Source organism: Oryza brachyantha, chromosome 1, assembly GCF_000231095.2.
Source record: "Oryza brachyantha chromosome 1, ObraRS2, whole genome shotgun sequence".
Classification (NCBI taxonomy): domain Eukaryota; kingdom Viridiplantae; phylum Streptophyta; class Magnoliopsida; order Poales; family Poaceae; genus Oryza; species Oryza brachyantha.
Window position 1 is genome coordinate 6,915,940 of NC_023163.2, and position 27,363 is coordinate 6,943,302.

Genomic DNA, 27,363 nt, shown 5'->3' on the forward strand with positions numbered 1-27,363 from the left:
CATCTAGGCCCGTTGACAATGACAAGCATTAAATCTTCAAATGACTTTGCTAAAACCGAAGCCCCAAACAAAACAATCAGACAAGCGAAAAACCCTGGAGGCAACTTGGAGTTACTACCAGTTGATAATTGATGGAGTTACTGAAGCAGTTGAGCACAATGCGTAGCTAGCTGACTTATTTTATACGCATCACCCTAACAACCCTGCTGCCCTGCTGCATCTCACCGTCCTCTGCTCCAAACCACCCTTCCTACATGCACCCCCCACAGCCACTATATATGCCACCCCATGCCCGCCTCATCTCGCCACCCACAAGAAGAGAAGTAGAAACAAACAAATAGCAACTCTCTTCTCCTACTTGCAACGTAGTGCAGTGCAGTGCAGCAAAGGTTACTTACATGGCGACTTCCATGGGTTGCCTGTTGATGCTCTGCTTGGTTTCTCCCATCCTCCTCGCCAGCACTGTCCACGGAAACCCGTGGTATGGCTTGTTCCCACAGTTCTACGACCATTCGTGCCCCAAGGCGAAGGAGATCGTGCAGTCCATCGTAGCACAGGCCGTCGCCAGGGAGACCAGGATGGCAGCATCCTTGGTCAGGCTGCATTTTCATGACTGCTTTGTCAAGGTGTGTGCTTCTCCTTTGCTATAGTATACTTGTCTTCACAAAGCTATGGTGCTCAGTTAACATAGTTCCTGCAGTTTAGCCTACAAAAGTACAATTCAAATTTGAGTTGTATGCTTACTGCAACTAGAATGTAGGCTTGAAAGACATCTATATGCATTTCATTTGACCTTGCAAAGGATATAAAGGTATTGCAAATAACAATGAAATATAACAACAGAAAGATGCGCGTATTTGCAACTGCATCTTTAACCGTCCATAGGTACATAATAAAAATGCAAAGTGTACAATATTGAGTCTTTGCTATATTTATACCATAGGCAATGGAAAAGGTGTCCATAGGAGCATGGGAGAATCTATAGTTATTAGGCAAACTTTTTACCACTGATAAGATAGCCTACCAACATTGCCCATGCGAGCACTACTCTCTGTCTTGGTGATATGATGAGTCCGTACCATGATTTCTTAATTACTAGTCCTTTTCTTTTTTTTTTCTAAGAGAGGATGATTACTCATTCAAATGCACAATAATTGGCGCCCTCCATGCAATGCTCATCTATCAGAGACTTTCACCCAGTACAGGACCCTAAATAATCTATATTGCTATTCCGTTGCATGTGCCCTAATCTATGTACTATTTCCATGTGCCTAATCATGTATCAACCTTTTCTCAACATCTTTCATTGTGTAGGGGTGTGACGCGTCTGTCCTCCTGGACAACAGCACCACCATCATCAGTGAGAAGGGGTCAAACCCCAACATGAACTCCCTCAGGGGTTTTGAGGTCGTCGACGAGATCAAGGCTGCCCTCGAAGCAACCTGCCCCGGCACCGTCTCCTGCGCTGACATCCTAGCCCTCGCCGCTCGCGACTCCACTGTCCTCGTATGTACCAGAAAATAAGTCAAATTCAGAAGTAGAAGTAGAAGGAAAAATGAGCATGACCTTTTGTTTCTATATGAGCTTAGTGAAAAGAACTGCCCCTAGGATGAGATGAAGATAGCTGAGTTTGTGACTGAATTTGCACTCAAACCTGCAGGTTGGTGGCCCGTACTGGGATGTGCCACTTGGCCGTAGGGACTCGCTGGGTGCCAGCATCCAGGGCTCCAACAACGACATCCCAGCCCCCAACAACACCCTCCCTACCATCATCACCAAGTTCAAGCGTCAGGGCCTTAACATCGTCGATGTCGTCGCCCTCTCAGGTGAACTTCTTGCCATTCCATCACTCTCTCCCATCCATCATTTCCTGCGAGAGCTTGCTTAATGCTTACATTGCACAAAATGGGTGCATACAGGTAGCCACACCATTGGTATGTCTCGGTGCACCAGCTTCAGGCAGAGGCTCTACAACCAGACCGGCAATGGCATGGCTGACAGCACACTGGATGTGTCCTACGCGGCACAGCTGAGGCAGGGATGCCCCCGCTCTGGCGGTGACAACAACCTCTTCCCACTAGACTTTGTCAGCCCAGCAAAGTTCGACAACTTCTACTTCAAGAACCTCCTGGTCGGCAAGGGCCTTCTCAGCTCTGATGAGGTCCTGCTTACCAAGAGTGCTGAGACAGCGGCACTCGTGAAGGCATATGCTGATGATGTCAATCTCTTCTTCCAGCATTTCGCACAGTCCATGGTGAATATGGGCAACATCTCCCCTCTAACTGGATTACAGGGGGAGATCAGGAAGAACTGCAGGAGGCTCAACAACTACCACTAGGTTGTCTTATGAGCTGAATTTTACAAGATGGTGGTGGCATATTTTGTTTAAATAATTATGGTGGTTGCAATGTGTCAAGGATGTTTGATCAAGTGTTATTGTGATTGCGTTGCAAAACGTGTATGTTTAATAATTCAATATATAAAATGAGTTCATTTGGTTGTTCTGGATCTGATTGTTTGACTTACCAAATTCTGAGTTTGGAGTCCAAACTCATAGTACGTATCCACCTACTCTTCATGAGTTACCCTAGTACTCCAGCCGTGCTAGCTTCGACATTTGTCTCCTGTCAAAATAATATAATGTAAATTGTAAGAGATACCTTTACTCATGTCGTCAAGCTGTATCGCAAAAAATCTTCAGTCCCTGATGTAATCACTTATTAGTTTAAACTCTAAACATGACCTGACCAATTTCATTCTATACCACTTAGGTGTACAAAATATAAGTCTTCAGGCACCTGAAAAAAAAAACGCTACGGTGCCATGAAAGAAGCAAATCGTCCAATTTCTAGACTGAGAAAATTAGGCAAAAGTGGCATGTTTCAGAGTGAGTAATTCAGAACTAGTAATAGTCTCGTCTTTATTTGGCTGCTACATAAAATCACAAAATTCAAGAATTTATGGCCACAAAGTTTCAAAAAGAAGTGCACTTAACTCTAGCCTTTATTTTATAGTCATGAAGTTCTCAGAGCACCTCATCCTACAGCCCTACAGGTGGAGTGGACTGACAAGTAGGGTAGGTCAGCAAGCCAAGCTGTGATTTGATTAGGGTAGGTATTGTCAACCTTATGACCTTAAAACACGGGATAAAGGTAACACTAGCCAAATTAAATATCTGCCCTTTTCTACAATATGGCCCCTCATTTTTTTTTCTTATGTTTATGCTTACAAGTCAAAAATTAAATTTTTCAAGCTTAACTTTAGAGTTGATTTTGAGGTTTTTCATCATAATTTATTTTTCAGCCTTTACTTTTAGATCACTATGAACACATCACATGTATAAAAGTTTTACCTATAAATTATTTTTAATCTTTAATAAGCGGTTTTGCTTATGCTTTTCAAAAGCAAAATGATGAGACTGGTGGCCGCAAAACATATCGTATTGTGGCATTTACTAAAAAAATTGTGTTAGAACAACATTCACATGAATACATTGTTTAACAAGTGTGCATAAAAAAGAGCGTTGTTGACGGTTGCTCCCTTTTCTACCGTACAATGTTTTATTTCATTGTAGAAACTTGGCACACCATCATAGTTGAATAGTTAAGTACACTCAGGAATGTGAAGAGAGGAAAGCAATGTTAATTAGGGAGAAAAACACATAATTGCAGAACATATCAACTAACTAGTTGAATGCAACTATACACTGGATTTCAGGATCTTGAACGATATCACCATATTGGAAAACATATGCACAAGAATTAACCAACATGAATGGGAAAGGAATATACATGTATCGTATGTCCACCATCAGAGGACTTCTTTAACTATTGGAAGTTGGGAACCTGAGGACTGTCAGGGTTCTGTAAAGACAAAAACAGTTAGATCATAAAGGGTAAAATACCAATCAAAAGGACAGCTCATTTTTGCTAGAAGAGAGAAATGTTTCTGCATGTCAATAGTCAATTCCACCTTTAGGAACCCTCTTTTCGCCAACTGCCAATATGGTAAAATATGTTGACAGATATTTTCCTCACCTACAGAACACAGGACAGAAGCAGTACTGAGATACCTCATTGACAATAATTCTTAAGTATGCATCACCAAGCATCAATCATATCTAAAAGAGCATGATGTACTCACAAGTTACAAGCCACTTCATTTGCCAACGATGATACTGTGAACCAGCAATACGTCCCTAACAGAATGCACTTAAATTACCTACCAAATTCAACTAGAGTTCTGGATCATTGCTTCAATTGCTTTGTGGGCCTTAAGCAGTTCCCCTTTTGAGCAAAGTGAAGCAATTGCTGGATAATATGTATCAAAGTCATCATGGAAAGACTTCCGTAGCAAATTACCATAGTAAAGATCAATATCATCACTTGGTGTGCATAAATTCTCAGCTCCATCTATCATGGGTTGAACTGTACGTTCAGAACTTTCATGAAGGCAATTGCTAGAAACATCATAAGTAGCTAAATATACAGCTTGTCCAGAATCCATGGGTTGATCACAAGCCTCAGGCGCCTCTACCTTCTTTAGGTGAGTAAGCGTGCTACAACTACTAGAATCTGAAGAGGATACGGACATGAGTGCCACTTCATTTAGGACAGTCACGACCTCATTAATTCTCCCTTGCTCACATGCAGAAAATAGAAGGCTAACAAGAGATTCTGCTTGGATCTCATCCCCAACACTGTCTATAAATTGTGCAACTTCTTTGCACTGAAACATCTCTCTCAAGATGCTCCTAGCTTCTTCCATCCTTCCTTTTGCATAGAGTCCTTTGACCAGGCTCATGAAGCCAACAAAATCTGGAACCATCTCCTTATGAAGGTATTCATTAAAGAAGCCTAGTGCAGATTCAATGTCACCTTTCAGGCAGAGTCCATTAATTATTGCACCAAGTGTAAAAGCATCTGGGAGTAGCAATATTTCCCCAAAATGTGACACAAGCTCCAGTGCTTTGTCAGTTAACCCGTAGTTACAGTAACCACTTATTAGCAAGTTGTAGACATGTGTGGTGGGTCTAATACCCTTGTTGGACATTTTCTGAAAAAACTCATATGCATCATCCAAGAAACCTTCTCTGCACAAAGCAGCTATAAGTATAGAGTAAGTGATCAGCGTTGGAAGCAGTTTGCTGCTTTCTAAGTAGTCAAAGAGCCGGAATGCTTCAGTAAGGCATCCTTGCTGGCACAAACCATTCAGAACTGAGTTATGGATGATAATGTTTGGATGAATCCCTTCTTTTTTCATGCTTTCGCATAGGTCTAATGCCTTCTCAAGATAACCACCTTTACAAAGGCCTTCCACAACAATGGAGTACATGGCGAGATCCACTGAATAACCATTTTGTTCAGCGTCCTTCAAAAAGTTGCATGCATCCAGAATTCGACCTTCCCTCTTTAGTGCATATACAGCTCCCCTTAGAACACTGACAGGAACACTGCCATTGTCCATGTAACTGGAAAACCCAATAGCTTCACTAACACTGTTCTTGCTGATGTGGCAAGAGAGCATATTAATCATTCTCGGTTCATGCAACCCACAAATTTTAATGAACTGACTTAACAATGGCTGGATGGTCTGTTCTTGACCATTTCGGAGCAAGCACTTGAGTAGCCTGTAGCATGTTTTGCTAGTTACGGTAAATGATTTCATTCTTAGAAGCTTGTAAACATCCAATGCTCCTCGGTAGCAATCCCTTGTGCTTAAGAAAGCAGAAGCATGATTACATACAGATGAAAAGAAGTCAATTTCTAATTCATCCATCTTAAGAATGAAATTCAGTACACCATTCTCACCACCTTCTTTACAGTGGGTATGGATCAACTTCTTGTAAATACAGGGATCAGGCCTTAAATTTCTTTGGATAAGATCAATAAAAATCTGCTCAGCTATGTTTACCTTTCCTCCATTACACAAAGCTTCATTCAGGCAGTTGTGCACTATTGTACTGGAGAACAATACATCTTTTATGTAATCATCAAATAACTGCAATGCCCTGTCAATTTCTCCAAGTTTACACATCATGTCTATGACTGTATGATAGGTGAAAATATTAGGCCTTAATCTCATCTCAGGCATTTTAAGAAACAAGCTGCAGGCATCATCCACCTTTTTTATCATAAATAACGCTTTGATAAGTACATTGCATGTGACAACATCAATTGTAATCCCACTACTCTCAAGCCTATCTTTTATTGCCATGACACCAGTTGCATCTTCTCCCTTAATGTAACCATGTAACAGCGTGCTATATGTGAAGTTATCAGCAGAAATACCTTCAGATATTTCAACAGCCTTCTCAATGTGACCAACCTTACATAAACCATTTATTATTGCATTGTATGTTACAATTCCAACACTTATCCCCTTTTTATCCATCTCTTCAAGCAAACTGAAAGCCCTATCCAAGTATCCCTCTTTGCACAAATTGTCAATCAAAATTGAGTAAACATATTCATCCACCACAACACCCGTTTGTTCCAGTTTCCTCACTATAGAAAAAGCATCTTCCAACCTGTTTCTTTTGCAAAAACCACCAACCAATGATGTATAAGTGATCAAATTCGGCTTAGCGTCCCTTCGGTTCATCTCGTCCAAGAACCCCATCACTTTTTCCACCCTACCTTCTCTGCAAAGTCCATCAATAACAGTAGTGTAACTAACCACATCGGCTGCAATTCCCTTATTTAACATCACCCGATGCTCACGGAGTCCTTCCATCAGTAATCCACCACTCATGTATCCATGAACCAAGCTGCTGTAGAATACAGCATCACCAACCAACCCCTTCCGCTCCATCTCCTTTACCAATTGTGCCACCTCACTAGTTCTCCCCTCACGGCCAAGCAATTTGACAACAGCTGTTAGTGTGAGCAAGCCTGGCTCAAACCCACTGAACTTCCTCATCACCTTCCTATAGAATTCCAGCCCGTCTCCAGTTTTTCCGACCTTGGAGAAGCCAGAAATGATCACGCTGCAAACGCGATCGTCCACCTGACACCCCGCGGCAGTCATTACGTCGAACACCATGAGCGCGGTTTCCATGTTCCCGCGGGCGCACAGCATCGACAGGGCCAAACGATACGTGGACGGAGGAAACACGAGCCCGCACTCCTCTACACCGGCAGAGAGCATCTCCAGCGCGTGGCGAGCATCGCCGTGCTCCCCGCAGGCCCGGCGGAGCAGAGCGCCCCAGAAGCGGCGCGCGGAGGAGGAGGAGGCCGTACCGGCGAGCGCGAGGCAGCGGGCCGCGTCGCGGGGGCGTGAAGACGCGAGCAGCGCGGAGGCGGCGAGCATGTGGGTGCGCGCGGTGGGCCGCACGGAGTTCGCCAGCGCCTGCGCGGCGAGCGCGCCGACGAGCCGGTGCCTCCGGCGGCGGAGGAGCGCCGCCAGGAGGAGGTCCACACTGCGCGGCGCGACGGCGCGGCCGAGCTTGAGGAGCGAAGGGAGCGCGAGGTGCCGGGGTTCGCCGCCGGCGAGCGGCATGTCGGCGGGTGGCGCCGCCGCCGCCGCCGCGTGGGAAGCGCAACGTTCGAAAGAACAGAAGCTCTCTCTCTCTCTCTCTCTCTCTCTCTCTCTCTCTCTCTCTCTCTCGCCTTTCCCGAAGCAGATGGAGAAGGGCCGTTCGTGGGCCGGGCTGGATCTGAGCCCATATCCAGTTCAGATTCCGTGGGCCATAGCCGAGCTGGGTTTGGGCTAGGCCCACGAGATGACCCGTTTTAACCCAACAGATGGGCTTGGTGACTCCTCTGAAGTCCGAAGCGGAAGCGAAGCGAGAAGAGGAGAGAAGAAGATGCAGCAGGCGCAGGCGTCGCCGGTGGTGGCCGCTCCGGCGGCGGCGGCGGCGGCGGCGGGGAGCCAACCGCACGTGGGGGTGGCGGGCGACGCGCCGCCGAAGCAGGTAGCGCAGGCGATGGAGCGGCTGGGGCGGGCCGGGCGGCTCATCGCGGACATCCGGCTCGGCGCGGACCGGCTGCTCGAGGCGCTCTTCGTCGCCGGCGACGCGCCCCCGCACAGCGCCCCGCAGCACGTGGAGAAGACCGCCCTCGCCGTCGCCCAGGAGGAGGCCGCCATGCACCGCCACTTCGACGACCTCCGCGCGCTCGGGAGGTACCCCCGTCCCCACGCTCTTGGATCTTGTCCCAGATGTTCTTCGTCGATTCCTTAGTTTTTTTACTGTTGCTTCGCAAAATACTACTCCTAATTCCCTCCGAGGAGAAACGTTTCCCTCATAATTCCACTGTTGCAATCTCAAGAAGAAAATTTCGTTTTTGTCTTAAAACTTAGGGCATTATTAAGATGATAGAAATTGGTGCCTCCGATCGTGCAGATAAGTAGTTATATGTATGTCTGGAATATTGATTTAGGCCCCCTTTGATTCAAAGGAAATTTATAGGAATTTTAGAGGATTTTATTTCTATAGGAATTTTTTCTACGAAGCTCTTTGAATCAAAGGAATAAATCATATGAAATCCTATGAAATTCCTATGGAATGCCACTTTTCATACAAGTTTTGGAGGAATTTTAACATGAGGTAGAACCTCATGGAAAAAATCCTATGAGTCTTTATCTCTCCTTAAATTCCCGTGTTTTTCCTATGATTCAATTAAACGGTCATTCCTATGTTTTTTCTGTGTTGCAATCATCTGTTTTACACTTACATTCCTGTCAGAATCTTATGTTTTTCCTATTCCTTCGTTTTTGCATTCCTATGATTCAAAGGGACCCTTAACTTCTTTGGTTGTATGATTGGATTTTCGTACATTGATAATCTTACCGTGTTCTTCACAACATTAGTTTAGGCATGGCAGGAAATGTTGTTTCTCTATAATATGCTGTTTAAACATGGTGAATTACCATAAACCGATGCTGCACTCTTATTTGATGTCAGCTAATAACTTGTGCATTGCAAAACCCCCTTGACATTTGAATTGCTAAACCCTACTATATTTGCATGCTTAACTGCTCAAGTTTTATCTATTTGACTTTAATATCTACTAGAAGTTTTTTTTTAATATATTGGCGGGGTATTAGATTGGGATCCATTCCTGGAACTCACGTTCCTTGCCCTGTTATAGCATGATATTATAACCTTCGTTGAAAAGATTGAACTTGAACTAGTTTGTGTCACTCAAAGATGTTAAGGGTGTAGGTTAGGCTAGATGGTCACCCCTATAATGGGTCTGCTCGGTTGCCATTTTTGCCGCAGCTACTAGCCATGGCAGCAGCCGCAGCTGCAAAAATGGCAGCCAAGAAGGGCCAATACTGCCTTGGCAGAGCCGCATGTGTCAGGGACAACTGTGTACAGTTGACCAGTCATTTATGAAGAAAAAAATGTTTGGAAACAATCGGAATGTGTTTCACACCTGTCAGATTCCATCTGATGCATAAAATATCTAGCAATATAACCTTCCTGTTAAAAGATGATATTTGAGTCTTACTGTAACCCTGAAGCTTCTAGGCAAAAGTAAGGTAATATTTATAGGCAATGAAGTTGAGATATTAGACAGAATAGTTAGTTTTAGAAAATCCTGAAATTTATAAGGTTAAGCAATTTGACTTGTGAGGTGTTGATGTCATAAGGATATCAGGAGCAATCTTAAATAAAGTTAGGAATAATATTTGAACTTACTAGAGGTATGTGAACATGCTTGATTCAGTCAATTTTACTGGTGCTTTCTTTTCGCTCTTTCACAGTATTCTCATCCCAGTGTTTGGGTTAATTGTGCCTGTTGCTATACATGATGTTTTTTACTTTGTTATGAGCCATCAATCATTGTTTTATAACCTTTTTTATTTAAAATGCCACTATTTCTTTTTTATTTAAAATGCCACTATTTCTTCATCAGTGATTGGCTTAGCCAATTGAATACTGAAAGATCTATTGTATGTAATTTTAACCTAATAAATATCTTGTATCCATTGCTGTTAGGAAGGCAGTTGGAAGAGTCTGGAGTTCTAAATGGAGCCCTTAAAGCTAGAGGCAATTCATGGGGCTTGCATATGCCACTTGTTTGTCCAGATGGTGCTGTTGTAGCATATGCTTGGAAGCGTCAACTGGCAGGTCAAGCTGGTGCATCAGCTGTTGACAGAACTAGGTAACTTCATTACCTGTTGTATGTTTGCTGTACAATTTGCTTTGCTTATTTGCCTATTTATATCCTGTTGATGTATGACATTTTCATCAACCATGCATTGTAGAATGCAGTTTGTATGTTTATTCCATGTTGTTTCTTCTTTCTGTACATGATAATTTTCTTGGCCGATAAATTTTTACATCTTTGACCGCTGATCAATTCCACAATTCACCAGTTTAGCACATTACACATTACACTTGCATGACATTGATTTTATTTGCTGAGTTTGAGTGATTAGCTGTTTATTTATCCTTTTCCCTCTTTTATTTCTTATTTTGCACTTTGTTTCCTTAATCCTTCTAACATTATAATTGCATTCTTCCAGGGTGTAGAATGCTTCTGTAGGAATTGAATTATTATTTCTCTTGTTGTTTCCAGTGAATCCATATTTTATTTTGATTTACACAGAATGTGTTGAAATATTCCAACTCCATTCCTGTGTTTCTTTAGATGTAGATCATCCAGATAACTCAAGTTTATTACTACTGTTAGAAATTGGGTTTCTCTACTAAACTTAACAGCTCAACTAGTAGCCACATGCGATTACACCCAACCCATTTTGGGATACTACATACCTTTTATAAATTTTAAATATATGCCACTGCATAATGCAGAAATTATTTTGCTCATGATCAGGCAGGTGCTTTCTGGAGTTTTGACTATCCATTATTATGTGTTTATAATGTTCAGATGTATATCAATTTCAGGTTCATGCTAACATGTTGATGTTTTCAGGTTAGCTCTCAAGGCCTTCACTGACCAGAAAAGAAGGTTCTTTCCTCATCTAGATGATGAAGGGCTTAGCCATCTACATGATGGTGAAGCTGGTATTGCTAAGAAGCCAAGGCTGCCTGCAAGCAATGGGGAGCTAGAAGAAAAAACTTTATCCGAGGTACTAAAGAATCTAGAAAATGAAGTTCCCAACATGAAAATATTCACATACCGGCGTTTGGATTGGTCAAAAAGAGCTGCATCATTAGCATCTCTCATGAATGATGACTTTGTGGATCCAACTAAGGAACTGAACCTGCAAAACATGAGCAAATCAGGATCTGGTCATGATACTGCAATAGATCAGGTTGCAATAATCGAGCTGCTAGTTCCTTCTATATTTAGAGCTATAGTGTCACTGCATCCTGCAGGATCTACGGATCCTGATGCTGTGGCTTTCTTCTCTCCTACTGAGGTAATCATGTTTTCCAAAAGCTGGACTTCCAATAATGGGCACAGACGCACGATATTTTTTTTTAATGTTGACACTTAAAGTGGATTTTCTATTAGGGAGGAAGTTACCTGCATGCAAGAGGACTGTCAGTGCATCATGTTTTCAAGCATGTAACGGTAAATACTTCTTTTGTGTCCTTTTAATACTTGTTCCAAGTTCCAACGTAGCAGGCACAGCGAAACATGGTTTTAATGAATACATTGTTTTGATTATGTAGGAGCATGCTGATAAAGCATTGCAATACTTTGTCAGTGTTGAACCCAGTAAAGCATTGTCTCTATTGCTGGTAAGTTTCAATAAGCATTGGTAAATTGTGCAGTACAGTAATCCAGTCTTTCAAAAAGTTGATTACAATTGTTTGTACGGCATCATTATTTTACTTATTTTGGGCATTTTCCGCTGCAACAATATCAACTGTGTAATTCTAATTACTTAACATGTAACTTCTTGCAGCACTGGATTGCCAGTTATCAGACTCTATTTACAAAAGTTTGCAGGTAGACACCTCTTATATTTCTAACAGATAACAGATGTCCATTATATTATCACTGCAATTCTACATTCCGCTGTATAAGTAACACTCTGCGTTTACTTCACATGCAGTAAATGCCAGCGGCTTCTGCTGATGGACAAGTCCTTGGCTTTGCTTTTACCCCCAGTCCAGCGCCCATACCACCAGCCTTCTGGTGTTGGTTCTGATCCTCAGGATGCCTATCACATTGGGTGTTCTTCCTATGATGCCTGACTTCCAATGCATTTTAGCTAGGATGTTTCTGAGGATATCACCTGACAAACATGTAGGACGACCTAATATGTAAGGGCACAAGTGCTCTTGTCTTCCTTGGCGTTCCTGGAGTACATAGGAAGGGCGTGGCAGTGGCTGTGGCTTCATCTTTAGTAGTGGGCATTTCAGGAACAGATGTAAAACTTTGGACACATGTTTTGAGTTTTGTGCATTTCGATTTATCATTTGGGGCCTCTTTGGAATTTGGTAGATTAGCCATGCTAAGAGGCGGCTATCATATTGCCGATTCATAGACTTCAAATTTTTCATCCTACGCTTTACAGTAGTACAAGATATCATACATTAGGAGTTTATTTAAGTATCTGTCACCTTTAGAAGTTTATTTAAGCAGAAGTGAAAAGATGGGAGAGAAAGAGTTTGTGCAAGTACATATGTATTGATTTACCCCTTTTTTTTTTCCGACTCTCTGTAGAACATCTCTTTTCTGTAATTCCGCTACGAACAGGAGCTGCGTAGATGAATATATACATGTGCTGACTGCCCAGCTAATACTCAGCTAGTCAAGCGCTTCGATGATTAAACAAGAGAATGCAGTCGTAGTAACTACGAGTTCATATTGTAGCTGAAGTGGGGTTATTCGGTCTTTTCACTTCTTAAACTGGGTTGACAATTCAACTAACGCTTCACACTGTGACGGCTATGGTATTTTTTGGAAGAAAAAGGCTCGAACTTTGATGCTAAGCGAAGTTAAGAAATTCTGGTGGTATTTATTTTCCAAACCTGACATCCCACCTGTGCTATGAACCAAAATTTCATTTCCTAAAACACATCATGAGCACAAGACCCGCTCACCAGCTAAACACAAAATTGATTATAGTTAAGTGTACTCCAAAACATAAAACGCCCAGTAGTAAAGCATACTCTAACTGTCAGGCTCAAAGGCACATTGTGTTCACCCTAGCAAGTTTAAAGACATCATAATTTTCTCCGTCAATGTTCATCCTAGGAAATTGAACCAGGCAATTTGCAAATGCAGTCAAAACACTGGAACAATGAAACGACTTAACTGGTAATAGAAATATCTGTTCTATAAGTTACTGCTGAAATATCAGTAGCAACGTTTATTGCTTACAACTTATCGCAATGTATATACTAGAAAGAGCTAAACCAGGTGAGTGCATTTCCTGACTTAACCTAGATATACAATAACCAGTTTGTCAAGTATCTACAATATATATACATCTCAACGAAGTTCTCATGAAAGCCCTTTGCAACTACTCACTTCCAAGCTAGTGGTTTTACAAAAAGCTCTCTGCTGATCTTTCTGAACACCGCAAAACTCTACTATATATATACACTTCCACAGTACACACTGCTGACAAAACTATAAGACAGGCAGCAGGTGAAGTTAAGAGGTCTCCTGGAAAGATTGCGAGCGCGACATCGCTGCTGGATTCGCCTGCAGAGCACGAGCAGGACGAGAGTCTGATGTCTGGACCTTGCTCTCGCCTTTGGATTGGAATGGTTTGAAGATGCCAGGGTCGCCAGGTTTGATGCCGAGGGTGGCCCATATTGAACTCTTTGCTGCATCATCTGGATCATCGATACGGAGCGTCTTGGGAATCCATAATGATTTCTCCTCTTTTTCCTCTCTCAGTGGGTGAGAGTCTCTGGAATGTTTACCCAGAGGAGACCCATTGCCTGAACAGCTGCTGTTGCTTGATGATGATGGAGACATGCAGTCGTTAGTTCTGATCCACGGTATGTTCCATGTCGTGGCAGGCCAGCTCGATAAGCAACCCCAAAGTGCAGGTGGCACCAGAGGATATGGAAATGCTGGAGCAGGAAGCCTCGAGGGCGGCATCAAGGGGGAGTTCATCCATGGAGCTGGAATAGTGCTGCAGCTCTCAGATGGAGAAGCAGACTCGGACATACCTTTAGCTGGCACCATCATAGGAAGGTTGTTCCATCCTATGCCCCAAGGGTACATGTAAGGAGCTCCAAGGTAGTATTGTGGCATGGGGCTATTAACTCCATTACAGTAGACCGGTGCTCCATTCTTATCGACAGGTACTGCATTTTCAGGTAACATGTTGTATGATGTGATGGAAGAAGCACAAGAGTTATCTTCCTGATTTTCACTCGCTGGTACTGCTCCAGTGTTGGTAACATTCTGCTCCTTAATGCTCAGCACTGATGCCATTGATTCACAAAGTGGTACCTCAGGCCCAAATTTGAGAACCGCTTCATTTCTGCCAATTGGCTGTATAGGAGTTGAATGCGAAGATCCAAAAGCTTCAGGGTTCACTGACCTAGATATGTCCACTCTAGACCCCATCATGCAATCAGGGGCCATGAGTAAGTGACGGTAGTGCAACGATGAACTCTTACTTTTGCGCCTCCCAGCACCAACAGGTACATTTCTCATGGTTCCCCCGGCAGTCCAATACCTTTGGCAATTCTTACAGAAGTGCCTAGGTTGGTTAACATTGTAGTTGTTGTAATAGCAAAACTTTGTGTCCATACTGTTGCACCTAGGGCAAGGTAGGATCTTATCTGGCTTCTTAAGTACCTTGTCCTGGCCTGATTCATCATTTGCTGTCTTTTCATTTTCCTCCTTTGAGTCTGATGCTGCTTTTCCTTCGACATTATTCATCTGACCCTGATCTTCTTTCGAATTGTCCAAGGTAGATGTGCTGACTGGCTCTACACTATCTGTTGACTGCGATGCATCAACCCCCATTTCATCATCCTTCTCCTCTTGTGGCGCATCAGCAGTCACTTCATTATCCTTTTTCTCTTCTGGTGCATCGACCTTCATTTCATCATCTTCTTTCTCCTGTGGCACATCGACCTTCATTTCATTGTCATTGGTTTCTTCTATTTCCCTGTGCTGATCCTAAAAGATTGCCACAGAGGATATTAGCAAGGTACTTTAGTTCAAAGAAAGCTCTAGTATGAGACCCTTTTTAAGTTAGCAGGAAGTTTGGAAATTAAAAATTTTATGGGAGTATCTATCAGCAGGAAGAAATTGTATTTGTGCATAATTCATCAGCTCTATGGCATGGCAAAAGATTATATCATGCATGAACTTTTCAAAAATAAAAAGATATGTGGGAAATTTAAGGTAACTCAGATCAAATATAATCATCTTATTCAGCTAAATGTTTATTTCTTACAAAGAAGAGACATGTTATCTAACAGAAACTGTACCTCTTATATAGTCTTATGAGGCTAAATGTTGAAACTTTGGGAGCATTAAACTATCACATAGTTGGATGTCAAAGTCGTTGTGTAAAACTGTAAATTCAAAAGTTGGGATCCTAATTCTATCGGCTTTAGCCTTGTCCATGCATAGAGCATGCTGCACAGAGATATAATCTCAGATAACCCAACGACAACACCTAATCATCACTAAAATGTAAAATCGCATGATTTTCTTTTACTTTTACCATCTCATATTCCTTTTTGCTCACATAATTCACCACCTCATACAGCCTCAGGACAATCAGCTAGACGGCTACGCTTTCATTAAAAATCGTAACACAGATTAAATGCTGTGTTACGATTTTTAATGAAACCAGAACATCATATACGGTACTGGCTTGAAAGAAAGAAGAAAAAAAAAGTGACCACTCTTTCCGAAATAAAAGCGAAAAGGCAATGGTGTGGAAAGACAAGGACCACCACATGCTCAAAAGAACCTAGATTTTGCATGGATGTCCTACTTTGTACTCCTCAGCCATGACCACTTTCGAGGAGGCAAGGATTACAACACCGAGCCAATCAACTATGCTAATCGCTCTCTTATCTGCAGTTATCCCCAATCAAAATTAGCAACAACATAGAAACAGCTATTTTCAATCCTATTCAGCCTAAATCGAAGACAAGGACGGCACATGATGTGGGTGTAGATCACCCTAATTCGTGCTCTTATCCACACTGAAATCCAAACTGAACTTTTTTTTCCCTGCAGTACCTACTGATCAGGAAGTACACCCTAATTAGTAATTACGCAAAGTTTCATTATCTCTAAGAAATTATCCAAAGTAAGAATTCTCCGTGTCAATTTTTTTCAACTAAATTCCAAACCTTGATCGGATCAAGGAGCGCTTAATTTCACATAAACACATATAAAAAAATCAATTAAAAAAACAGTCGATCATATCAATTTGCTCCCTCCTCTTCTCCCCAACAACAACGAGAAGAAGCGACAAAATGCGTACGCGATCATCAAACAAATAGCTCACCTCATCCTGCGCTCTCTCAGCCTCCGCCGCCGCCGCCGCCTCAGCCAGCGGGATCACCCGCCCGAAGAGCCTTATACCCGGATCCTTGTCGCACATCCTCGATCCCAACCCGACAACGAACACCGCAACCTCCTCCTCAGCTGGCCGGAGCTGCGAGTGAAGGGGGGGAGGCGAGCAGAGCACACCTGCACACGCCGAGACGAAGACGAAGGCTAGAGAGAGAGAGAAGACGAGGGGGGCAAAGTGGATATAGCTTCTCGCTTAGCTAGTCTCCTCTACGAATGGGACGAAATGGGGAAAAATAAAAAGGGCACGAGAAATTTCGTTAGGGTGTGGGCGTGCTATATTAAAGGAGGTGTTTAGTTGTCTTGTACCCTCCCAAAAACCTGTATTTACATATACGCCCTCCACAAAAGCTAGACATTTTGCGGTGGACTAGGATGGACAAGTTCGACTCGTTAATCTTATCGAGCTAAGGGGTTGTTTAAATGAGACTAAAATTTCTAGCTACATGTCATATCGGATGTTTGGACACTAATTTAAAATATTAAACATAGACTAATAAAAAATTAATTTCATAAATGAGTGGTAATCCGTAAGACGAATTTTTTAAGCCTAATTAATCTATAATTAGAGCATGTTTACTGTAGCATCACATAGACTAATCGTGGGTTAGTTAGGTTCAATAGATTCGTCTCGTGAATTAGTCCAAGATTATAGATGGGTTTTATTAATTGTCTACGTTTAATATTTATAATAAGCATCAAAACATTCGATGGGACAAGGGACTAAAAATAAGTCTCTTGTCTCAAACACCATCTAAAAGTTGAGATCAGGTGAGCTCGCTCAGATATATCATTTAACTTATCTCTATAGTTATAAATTTCTATTTTGTCATATATTAACATTAAGGTAAACACTATCCCTCCGTCTTAAATGTAGCTATCTAGGATTGACTATTTAGGATTTTCAATCTTGACAGAAAGTACGTACGTATTCATAATCATCAGATGAGATAAGTTAGATGTATGTTAGAACAGATAGATTAACTAATAAATAACTTACCTAAAACAAAATGGTTTAAATGTTATTATAAGACTAAGCACTACTAACATACCTAAAAATATAAATATAGTGACAGCTCAGTTTAACTGGGAACAATATCCGTTCAAGCCAATCTAGGTAAAAGCATGGCACTAGCCGATCCGAGCCACGAGTTCTAAACTTTCCTTTCCCGCATTCCTACCCTAGATTGACAGGGGGACGGTTCTGTAAATACAGGTATCTCTCAGGGACGTGGACGCGAAACTGCGGCTCGATCAGAGGTCGACGGCGGAGGGAGCACCGGGGGAGGACAGCTGGCGTCCAGGTCAGCGGCGCGGGGGGCTCGTCAGCCACGAGTTTTCGTGGCTGGGAGGCGCCCCGCGGGGGGGGGGGGGTGTGACGTCAGCTCCGGCCGCGGGGCAAAAAGGGCGCGGCGAATCTTGGCGAAAAGCGGAGGGCGCGCCCCCGCCCACCGCTTTTTTCTATTCCGCCTCTCTTTTTCTCTCGCTTTTTCGGGGCCTTTTTTTTCTCGCTCTTTCCTTTTAAAAATTGGACGGGTACACTTGTGGAGGTTGGGCGTGCTTGTCAGTGGGACACGTCGCGGGGTGGTTGGGTTTTTGGGTAGCCGTTTCCACGTCCCACGCAGGACAGCTGGTGGGCCCCGGTTGCTGCCGATTGGCTGAGGAACATTGCGCTGTTTTTGGCTGAAGCATGGGAATACCGGGAAATTGGGGGAAATTTAGGACCAAAAATTAGTTTAAGTCACTCAATCCTAAAATATAATTATACATAGAATTTATTTATTTTTCTATAATATAAGCATTGTTCTTATAATCTAAATCAAAAGAAGTATATCTGCTCTCAACTGCTCGTAAACCATCCACACAAGTAAGCTAATGTGTAATTTATAATTAATTTTAGTTCAACTCAGGGGTGTTTGGTTCCACCAAACTTTTTTTTAAGTCCCTGTCACATCGAATGTTTGGCACTAATTAGAAATATTAAATATAAACTATTAATAAAACCTATCTCATATTTTGCACTATTTCGCGAGACGAATCTACTGAGCCGCTACAATAAACATTAGCTAATCGTGGCTTAATTAGGCTTAAAAAATTGTCTAATGAAATAGTCTTTATTTATGCAATTAGTTTTGTTATTTGTCTATATTTAATACTCCTAATTAACGTCCGATGTGACAAGGGACTAAAAAAAGTCCTTAGATCCAAACACCATCTCAATAAGCTAAATGATAATCCACGTCCATCCATACTCTCAATACTAAATTTCACAATGTTGTCGAATAAATGAGTAGGCATCCAAAGGTCTCTTAATCAGATTATCCACGCCACGTTTTGATAAAGCACATTTTTTTAAAGAAAATAAAAACTTTCTCTATCAGTATTTTGTTACGTTTATATGATACACTACATGCTCTGCATACAAAAACCACTTCCGCACAAATATTCGACGATATCAAAAAGAACAGTCCTACGTGTGATGCCAAAAACCAGCTGAGCCGCAGATCAAAATCCGTTAGCTCACGAGAAGGCCCTGTCGTCCTCGCAGGCCACGTGGCTAGAGATCTTTTCGCTGGAGACGATCCCCTCCACAAGTTTTGTTTCGAGTAAAAAGAATATAATAATTTTAAAAAAATAGGGGGGCTTCCAACATTTATTCGTGCCACTTGTTATAGTACTCACTTGGGTCTAAGCAAATGATGGATTTTTTGGTTGGTTGTCTGTGCGTTTGTGGGGGGCCCTGGGTTGCTCTCGTCCACGTGGTGTTGCGGATAAATGGTGGAGAGAAAAGGAAGTCCTTTTTGGTGGAATCAATGTGTCGAAATTTTGAAGTTTGAACTATCCGCTTCATCCTAAAAATATAGCTATATTCTTATTCAGTTTTTAAAAATTGTATTGGGGCGAGCTTTTTGGAGCCAAAACAAACTGAACCAATCTATTAAACAAAACAAGTTAAGTCATTATTGTATATTTAATTATGTTTTTCTGCAACTTTTGTATACAAAAGACAAAAGTTGCTTTAAAACCATAAATATATCCATTTTCAATTATAAAATAATCAGTATATAATTGATCATGCTCTAATGACTTATCTCATTTTGATACAGTAAGTTGGATCAACCCAACCCGGTGTCAAACAACTCACCTTAAAAATATACTCTGTATTTTCATAATTTAAGACTTTTGTCTAAATCCATTACCATCTATATGAATCTAGTTAACAATAAAAGTTTTGCATTATGATACGGAGATTACTATCTATCTCTCTATGTATTTATTCATTTGATTCAATCACAATCATTTTTCATCTAAATTCTCGTCCACTCTGTCATTCTAGCCTATCATAACCACCCCTAGGTTAGTATGATCATTTGTCTAATTTAAAAAAATATGGAAATATCATTTATTTTGCCTGTTACTTACTTTATTATAAAAAAACTTTAAGCATGACTTGTCATTTTTTATATTTGTACTAAATTTTTGAATAAGTCGAATGGTCAAATATTGCAAAAAAAAGTCAAACATCTTACGTTACGAAATGGAGGTAATATATGTATTTCTGGACGGAGAGAATATGTGTTTATTTGGGCAAAGGCGCAAGTAGATTGTTGGCACAAATAATTTTGGATTGTAAAATTAACTTTAAAGTTTGTTCGGACGTTTTATTATCATCTGTTTCTATCTTCCAATTACTACCTTTATCCCCCAAAAATTCCATTTCCAACTCCTATCGTTTGTTTCACAAAGATTAATTTTTATCAATTATTATGTTGGAGTTCGGCAAAATAGAAGATAGATGCATTTGGATTTGAAAAAAATTAGGAACAAATGCATTGTGTTTTTAAAAAAGCAAAGGACATTTTTTAATAGGTACATGTGAAATAAGTTAAAGTATTTGCGGATCCAGTAGTATGAATTTAGACCAATAAAGTACAAAAATCTTTTTTGTTAGTTCGTACCTGCGGCTTAGAACTCGCAGCCATAAAAATTCCTCCAGGTAGAAATAGTACGCAGGTTTTAGCGCCAGAAAAAATAAGGCCCCGTTTAGTTTGCAAAAAGTTTTTAAAAAACATCAAATCAATTTTTTTTGACTCGTATGGAGTATTAAACGTACTCTGATTACAAAATAAATTTCAGATTCTGCCTGAAAACCGCGAGACGGATCTTTTGAGTCTAATTAATCTGTCATTAGTACATGGTTACTGTAGCACTTAATAACTAATCACGTTCTAATTAAGCTTAAAAGATTCGTCTTACGATTTCTCGCATAACTGTGTAATTGGTTTTAATATTTATATATATTTAATATTTTATTTATATGACCAAAGATTCGATATAATGTTTTTAAAAAAGTTTTTGCCAGGCCTAAATAAATAATTTCACGACCGAGTCCAGGGGCAGCCAGACCTTTCCGGGGATCCTTTTCCAGTTTGAGGATCAGAAGGGACCCACCACCCAAAGCCTTTCAACGAGACGGCTTGCCGGCCGGCCAGCCAGCAATCCGGCAAGCATGTGGCCGCCGGGAAAGAAGAAAACCGCCGCGCCGGACGGACGTTACGTACATTTTGATGTTTATATCAGCAAAAAAAAACACATTAACTAACTATTAAAGTTTATTTTACTCTCTCGAAACTATTTTATTAGATCATCGAACTCCTAGACTATTTGTAAACTTCTTTTTCATCATAAACAATTAGAAATATTTCACTTTACTCCTTAATCACATGTATCTTTTTTTTGTTTCCTTTCGTATAAATGGTATTTTAAGTTTAAACTTTTAGAGCCACAGGCACCAGTATTGTCAAAGTTCTAAATTTATTTTTAAGTCCATTTCTTGAAATTTAAAATATAGGTATTTAAATTAGTATAGTTTAGACGTAAGTAGATGTATTTCAATTTTTTATATGACCAAGTTTCAGTATAAAATATGACTTGTATAGAGACAGAAAAAAGAGAAATATAGCTGGGAAGTAAGGTCAAACATTTTCAATATTTCTGGGTTTATAGTGGACCTAAAGATAGTTTAGAAGGTAAAATAGTTCGAGTAAGTAAAATAAACTTATTCTTTACACGTAAAATTTTTAAACGTATCCTTAGTGGATATAAACATAAATACCAGAAAATAAACTATAATAAAAATCTTCAAATCAACTTTAAATTTAATATTTTAAAAATGAAATTTCAAATTATTATAAACACTTATAAACACGAGTAGAAAATGATAAGGGTGTATTGGCACCACCACAGCCACTCGTCACCACGCCACGTCCTCAGTCCACGGCGAGTGCACAATACCACGGCGCGCGGCGGCCGGCCGGTGCAGCCTTTTTTCCTCCTCCCCGGATGGGAGCAAACGTGGCTACTTAGCATACGACTACACGAGTATACGCTACTACTCCTACACTGTACAGTACATGCTGTACTATCGGTAGTACTGGTGCGGGTGCTAGAAAAAGAGGATTTTGGGTACCTCGCAAGCTGCCAAAACCAGGATACCGCGCTCCCGCGAATTCCATACGGTAACCGCAAAAACCAGAATGAATTTGAATCCAAAAAATTTGAATTTAAACTCGCGCGGTTTTGCACGGTTACCACGCGGTTTCGCGGTAAGCACTTGATGAAACAGCGCATGAAAACCGCGGTAATCGTGGTTTCCCGCGCGATTTTTGTGGTCGAAACCGCGGTTACCGCGAGGAGACCGCGGGTGTGATTTCAAATAAAAAAACTTTAAAAAATCTAAAAAATACATAAAAACAGAAAAATATTTTGTGATTATATTCATGACATAGAAAAATAGGACATGTTATAGGGGAAACAAGAAATTTCCCACATGACCTTTTCTAAATTCTTGATATTGTAACACACAATCATACACCGTCATATCACCCTTTACCAAATAATTCACACCAATAACAAGTAACAACAGCTTTATTTTGATTGCTGCGTCACAAGTCATAACTATACCTACTACCAATTATTACTAATGTGCACGTATATTTTTTCTCCATACATATTTCCCATATATCCATCGTTGTATATTTGTATTTTAATATTATGTACTCTAGTGTCTAGTGTAAATTAATAATGACTTAGCAATAAAATATTCTTAACCATCTTCCGATGGAATATTATTTGCAATATGCTATTTTAATTTTGTATTCCGAAATTCTCGTTTATAATTTTTAATTCCACCGGAAATACATTTTTTCATGAATTTCTTTGACAAAATTACGATATATATCAATATATACAACATATATTTTGTTTAATTAAATTTTCTTAAATTTTTTAAATTTTTCTCAAATTTAAACTCAGTTATCGTGGTTTACCGAAACCGTGCCCCCTGCTGACCACGCGGTTACCTCCGTGTGAACCACGGGATCGTGAACACTGGTAAGGAGGGCCCACATGTAGGGGACTCGGAGAGTCGAAGGACGGGAGGAGGTGCTTTTGTATGCTCGCACCTGTCTTTTCGCTTTCTTTTATTAAATTTTAAAATTTAAATTTATGATTAATTTTAGATTCTTACTTAAATTTTATTTTTAGCATTAACTTTTATATTTTTAATCATATATATAAGTTTTATTTATAACTAATATTTTATTTAAAATATATCGTTTGACTTTTTTCTTAAAAAAACTAAACAATCAACTTTTTTTTTTTGAGAACATAAACAATCAACCTTAGTCCTCGCTTCGTGTTGTGCGTTGCGTCCAGCCTACGCGCCTGCCAGATGGCTCCGGCGGTGGGGCCAGCGGTTGCATGCAAGATTTCCTGTTCGTGGTTGGGACCTTCGAGTCATCTATCTGCAGCGCAACTGCGCAAGGTATATCGGATTGAGGGTGTGGTCTGCCTTAAAGAGCAAGTTCATCTAATAATTAATTTATATAATAGTTATCTATAAAGTATATACTATATTATTAATACCTAGGGCACGTGGCCGTGTTCGGTAATTGGCAGAGGATAGGTTAGTTATCCGGTATAGAAAAATTAGTAATAGATTAGTATATGATTAGTTAGTTATTAATTATAAAAAAATAAAGTAGATTAATATAATTTTTAAAACAACTTTCCTATAAAAATTTTCGTAAAAAATAAACCGTTTAGCAATTCGGAAAGTGTGCGCGCAGAAAATGAGGTGGATTAGATAACCAACCGGCGGTGCCGAACATAGCCCAAGTCATATCTATCATATACACATTATACCTTAAAGTCCAGTCCATACTGCAGCTGACTACAAACTACAAACTATAACTCGTTACTCTTCTTTCTACACTCTTATCTACTTAAAATATGTTTATAATTGTTTTATAGTCTACTATTATACCTGCTCTAATTTGCTTCCTGCAAAGGCATACATAATCGTACTATCTAAATAGGTACTATCTAAATACGCGTGCATTCTATGCTTTTGGGTCCGTTTAGTTAAAAAAAACTCACATCGAATCTATATTGCCCTATATTTCTCCTCCTTTCCTTTTGTGCTTCAATGGCAACACATTGAAGGAAACAATTGTTTGCTAATTATTGTTTGTTATAATTAGCAGTGAAGGGATACATTGTGAACTGTCTCGTGAAAGAGCAAGTAGCCTAGTAGTTGCAGTGATCTGAATAGCATCTAAGATCCTAGGTTTAAATCTTCATAGGAGCATAAATTTTAGATCAAGTATTTGAGTGACTAAGTCCCATACTTAGACTAAGTTCTTAAAATTTTCAAAATAAAAAAAATATTATAGATATTCGAGTGGATATAGAGAGGGGACAAAAATATTCTCCGATAAAAATCGTGAACTGTCTGAACTTATGGGCTATACAAGGTAGGGATTTTGGGCCACATGGAAGACCCATGAACTGGCGAACTGGTAAGGTGGATTTTGGGGCCACGGCGACTTTTTTTTTTCAATTCACAAAAACACGGTAGGAATTAGGCTTTTATTTTGGTTGGGCTGGGCTTGCAGGGGGTGATTTCTATTTGGACAGACTGCCAGTCGTCTATGTGGTGGAAAAAGGCAACAGTATATTTGCAAATAAACAATTCCATGAATAAAACTTTTGTATACGTGTTCTTAGCGATTTAAATGTTAAGGCTGAAAAAAATTCGATGAAAAAACTTAAAATCAACTTCAAATTTAAGTTTGAAAATTTAAACTTTTACTTATAAACATAAACATAGCAAGTAGAGAAAAAAGAGGTGAAAGACTGTCAAGCCATTATGTCTTTAATATGGTGTATTTAAGTAGCAGTTCAAGGGGTATGTTCAATTAGTCTACGTGCTTGTTTTTCGCCTATGCTTATACTTATATATAAGCCAAAATTTGAAATTTCTCTATTAAATTTGAAGTAGATTTTGGTTTTATTTCATCGTAATTTATTTTTCATCCTTGTGCTTTTAGATCTTTAAGAACATGTACATAAAAGTTTATGAAAGTTTTATTCATAAAATGTTCTTCGTTTGCAAATAGTTTTTTTTGCCTTTTTTCTAAAAAAATGAAATCGGAAGCAGAAGTGGTGGAGGCAGGTGGGCATGTACCCCATTCTCTTCTCGCGGTTGTGGCCAAAGATCAGCAGAGGTTGCGGGTGAACTCGAGAAGACGAAGGAGGAGGAGCAAACCCACCTCATCTCATCTATTCAACCAAACCAAAAACAGATCCAACTTATCCCTTTAAACAAACAAAAAAATAAGACAAACTCATCTTGCAATCTAGGGATAACTCTAACCCATCCCACATCGTCCACAAAACGAACACATTCCTAGTTTTTCCATATTTTTGTCAGCTAGCTTCTTGTTGGCCACCTTTTAGAATCTTAAGATTCCTAAACAAGACCAAAGTCATGTTTCACGCATGCAAATGAGAGCTCGTTGCCCCTCTTCTCAATCTTCTTGCCTCCACCCACCGTCATCCAGTTTGACTTGTTTAGCTCAACTAATTTGAGCACAACGAGCGTCGAATCGCTAGCCCTTTCCTCCACTTAGCAATTCATTGTTAGTCGCCTTCATCCTGCTTCAACCACCCAATTGCCAAATCAACAACCATGAACCCATATGGTACGTCCGATTTAGGCACTATAAAGATGATGACAAGCTTTCAATCTCTGGTAATGCTCATGAACCAGGGACATCGGACTTCACTCATCTACCACATTGATGCATTTGCTCATTTCTCCCCATCATCGCCGCTACTGCCATCACTATCGTTGTCGTGGTGCCTTTTTCACTAAACACTCTCTCCCCCACAACCGGTCCTGTCTTTCAGTAGCTGAAACATGGAATCTTGTAGCCCTTAGCTCACCACCGTTTTAGCCATTGATCTTATTGTTCTGATTCCGATGAACAACATAGTGACTCATCGATGACAGGAAAATTCATTATTCGCCATCAAATACACACATATGTCGATATTTCCCATATAATTCATGTAACTTTTGAAATTTGTAACTAGAAATATGAATTATTTTGTTTGGTGTCTCTCCATCTATTCAATCGCACTGTTTGTCGATGTTCGTCCTTAGCCATTGCGTCGCCAGGCACAACCACCGTCACTTAGTACTGCTGCCACAACAACAAACACTCCCCGCATGTGCTGGGAGAGCATGAGCAATAGGAGGACCATCATGTGCTAGGGGACGCCAGCAGCGACAAGTTTGACCTTGACCTTTGTTGCGCCTTCCTTAGCCACTATTCAACGTTATTGTCTTAGCCCACACAATACTCTCAATCAGATTCGGTTTACAAATCAAAATCACTTGAATTCAAGAAGAATGACAATGCTCAATCTAATTTTATTTTTTGGAGAAGAGTGTGTCAAGAGCTCCATGGAAGAAGTTTTAGAAACTAGCGCTTATGCAACTGTAATCCTTACATACACCAGACAATGCACAACCCCTTGAGGAGGCCCTCCACTACGACTCTCAACATCAATCCTTAGCTTCACCATGCGGCATTCAATCCCTTGTAAAATATGGTATACCAAACTTGGACTACTATAATATTATCAATATCCTCTAAAATTATGAACATGGTAACAAATAAAAATAATATGTGTAGATTGTGCCAATATTAAGATAAATCTTACATCCTACTCCATCTATTCTATGTGAATTTTTATGTTTTTTTAAAAATGTATCTAGATATTTTTTCTAGATATATTTTAAAAATATACAAATACTTACTACTCCGTCCCAAAAAAAGCATTTGTGGGTTTTTAATATCGAGCGTTTGACCATCTGTCTTATTTGAAAATTTTATTAAAAATTAAAAAAAATAGTCACACATAAAGTACTATTCATGTTTTATCATGTAGTAACAATAAAATATTAATTATAAAAAAATTTCAAATAAGACGAAGAATCAAAAATTCTAGAAAAAAACGCAGAAATTCGTTTATTTTGGGATGGAGGTTGTACATTTTAGAACGGAGGAACATATTTGATCAATTAATGATTTAGTTGTGGAAGAAAGAAAAAAATTCATTCGTGGTGCCTATTGCCAAAGACAGTCTGCCTAGTTAGAGCAGATACTAAGCCCGCTATAAGCATATTTAAAAAGATAAGAGGGGAGAGGGAAGATGTGGACTATTAATTTATAACCAGCTGTAGCACGGACTCCAAGACACAATATGCAGATGACATGTGAGACCATGTATTAATATTTTATAGGTAACTATTGTCTGAATTGGCTATTAAATTGACTATAGATAAATTAGAGCTAGTAGTTGGCTATACTATTGAACTTGCTCTTAGCTGGCTGCTTTTGAAATTTCAAACCACCATGTTAGGAGTTAATCAATCCAACATCATTATGCGGGTCCAAAACCGATGCGTTACTGATCTCAGCGGGGCCAAGAATAAAAAAAGGTTTAGGGGGTGTTTGTTTTGAGGGACTAAACTTTAGCCCTTAGTCACATCAGATGTTTGACACTTATTATT

The 27,363-nt window shown here is 40.1% G+C and overlaps 4 protein-coding genes across 6 annotated transcripts; 2 read left to right on the forward strand and 2 right to left on the reverse strand.

Moving 5' to 3' along the window:
- The first annotated feature begins 307 nt into the window (after positions 1-307).
- LOC102701305 (peroxidase 72-like) lies at positions 308-2,505 on the forward strand. The gene is made up of 4 exons (XM_006643962.1): positions 308-626; positions 1,315-1,506; positions 1,661-1,826; positions 1,920-2,505. Exons 1-4 carry the CDS (start codon positions 399-401, stop codon positions 2,336-2,338), a joined length of 1,005 nt encoding a protein of 334 aa, XP_006644025.1. The 5' UTR covers positions 308-398; the 3' UTR covers positions 2,339-2,505.
- Positions 620-7,112, reverse strand: LOC102720567 (pentatricopeptide repeat-containing protein At5g57250, mitochondrial). Of its 3 annotated transcripts, none has more exons than XM_040521285.1 (5): positions 4,144-7,112; positions 3,973-4,037; positions 3,792-3,863; positions 2,527-2,624; positions 620-706 (listed from the first exon to the last, which is right to left on the reverse strand). In XM_040521285.1, the coding sequence occupies exon 1, from the start codon at positions 7,078-7,080 to the stop codon at positions 4,231-4,233; it is 2,850 nt and encodes a 949-aa protein (XP_040377219.1). In that variant the 5' UTR covers positions 7,081-7,112; the 3' UTR covers positions 620-706; positions 2,527-2,624; positions 3,792-3,863; positions 3,973-4,037; positions 4,144-4,230. The 3 variants fall into 3 exon arrangements, with proteins under 3 accessions (XP_040377219.1, XP_040377216.1, XP_015688123.2); XM_040521282.1 differs by lacking the exon at positions 620-706 and adding an exon at positions 1,424-1,498; XM_015832637.2 differs by lacking the exon at positions 620-706 and adding an exon at positions 1,822-1,870.
- Positions 7,113-7,781: 669 nt separating this feature from the next.
- On the forward strand, positions 7,782-12,340 carry LOC102720842 (mediator of RNA polymerase II transcription subunit 27). Its single transcript, XM_015832641.2, has 7 exons — positions 7,782-8,124; positions 9,951-10,112; positions 10,887-11,337; positions 11,433-11,492; positions 11,594-11,662; positions 11,830-11,873; positions 11,980-12,340. The coding sequence occupies exons 1-7, from the start codon at positions 7,808-7,810 to the stop codon at positions 12,119-12,121; spliced, it is 1,245 nt and encodes a 414-aa protein (XP_015688127.2). The 5' UTR covers positions 7,782-7,807; the 3' UTR covers positions 12,122-12,340.
- Positions 12,341-13,165: 825 nt separating this feature from the next.
- Positions 13,166-16,653, reverse strand: LOC102701585 (cyclic dof factor 2-like). Its single transcript, XM_006643963.3, has 2 exons — positions 16,372-16,653; positions 13,166-15,020 (listed from the first exon to the last, which is right to left on the reverse strand). Exons 1-2 carry the CDS (start codon positions 16,465-16,467, stop codon positions 13,530-13,532), a joined length of 1,587 nt encoding a protein of 528 aa, XP_006644026.2. The 5' UTR covers positions 16,468-16,653; the 3' UTR covers positions 13,166-13,529.
- Positions 16,654-27,363: the final 10,710 nt, after the last annotated feature.

Excerpts from the sequence above, each read along its gene's own strand:
- LOC102701305 (XM_006643962.1), top strand. The coding sequence starts at position 399 with ATGGCGACTTCCATGGGTTGCCTGTTGATGCTCTGCTTGGTTTCTCCC. Across the intron at positions 627-1,314 it reads TTCATGACTGCTTTGTCAAG|GGGTGTGACGCGTCTGTCCT; the intron begins GTGTGTGCTTCT and ends TTCATTGTGTAG. Across the intron at positions 1,507-1,660 it reads CTCGCGACTCCACTGTCCTC|GTTGGTGGCCCGTACTGGGA; the intron begins GTATGTACCAGA and ends TCAAACCTGCAG.
- LOC102701585 (XM_006643963.3), bottom strand. The coding sequence starts at position 16,467 with ATGTGCGACAAGGATCCGGGTATAAGGCTCTTCGGGCGGGTGATCCCG. Across the intron at positions 15,021-16,371 it reads CTGAGAGAGCGCAGGATGAG|GATCAGCACAGGGAAATAGA; the intron begins GTGAGCTATTTG and ends GCAATCTTTTAG.
- LOC102720842 (XM_015832641.2), top strand. The coding sequence starts at position 7,808 with ATGCAGCAGGCGCAGGCGTCGCCGGTGGTGGCCGCTCCGGCGGCGGCG. Across the intron at positions 10,113-10,886 it reads TCAGCTGTTGACAGAACTAG|GTTAGCTCTCAAGGCCTTCA; the intron begins GTAACTTCATTA and ends TGATGTTTTCAG. Across the intron at positions 11,493-11,593 it reads ATGTTTTCAAGCATGTAACG|GAGCATGCTGATAAAGCATT; the intron begins GTAAATACTTCT and ends TTGATTATGTAG.
- LOC102720567 (XM_040521285.1), bottom strand. The coding sequence starts at position 7,080 with ATGCTGTGCGCCCGCGGGAACATGGAAACCGCGCTCATGGTGTTCGAC.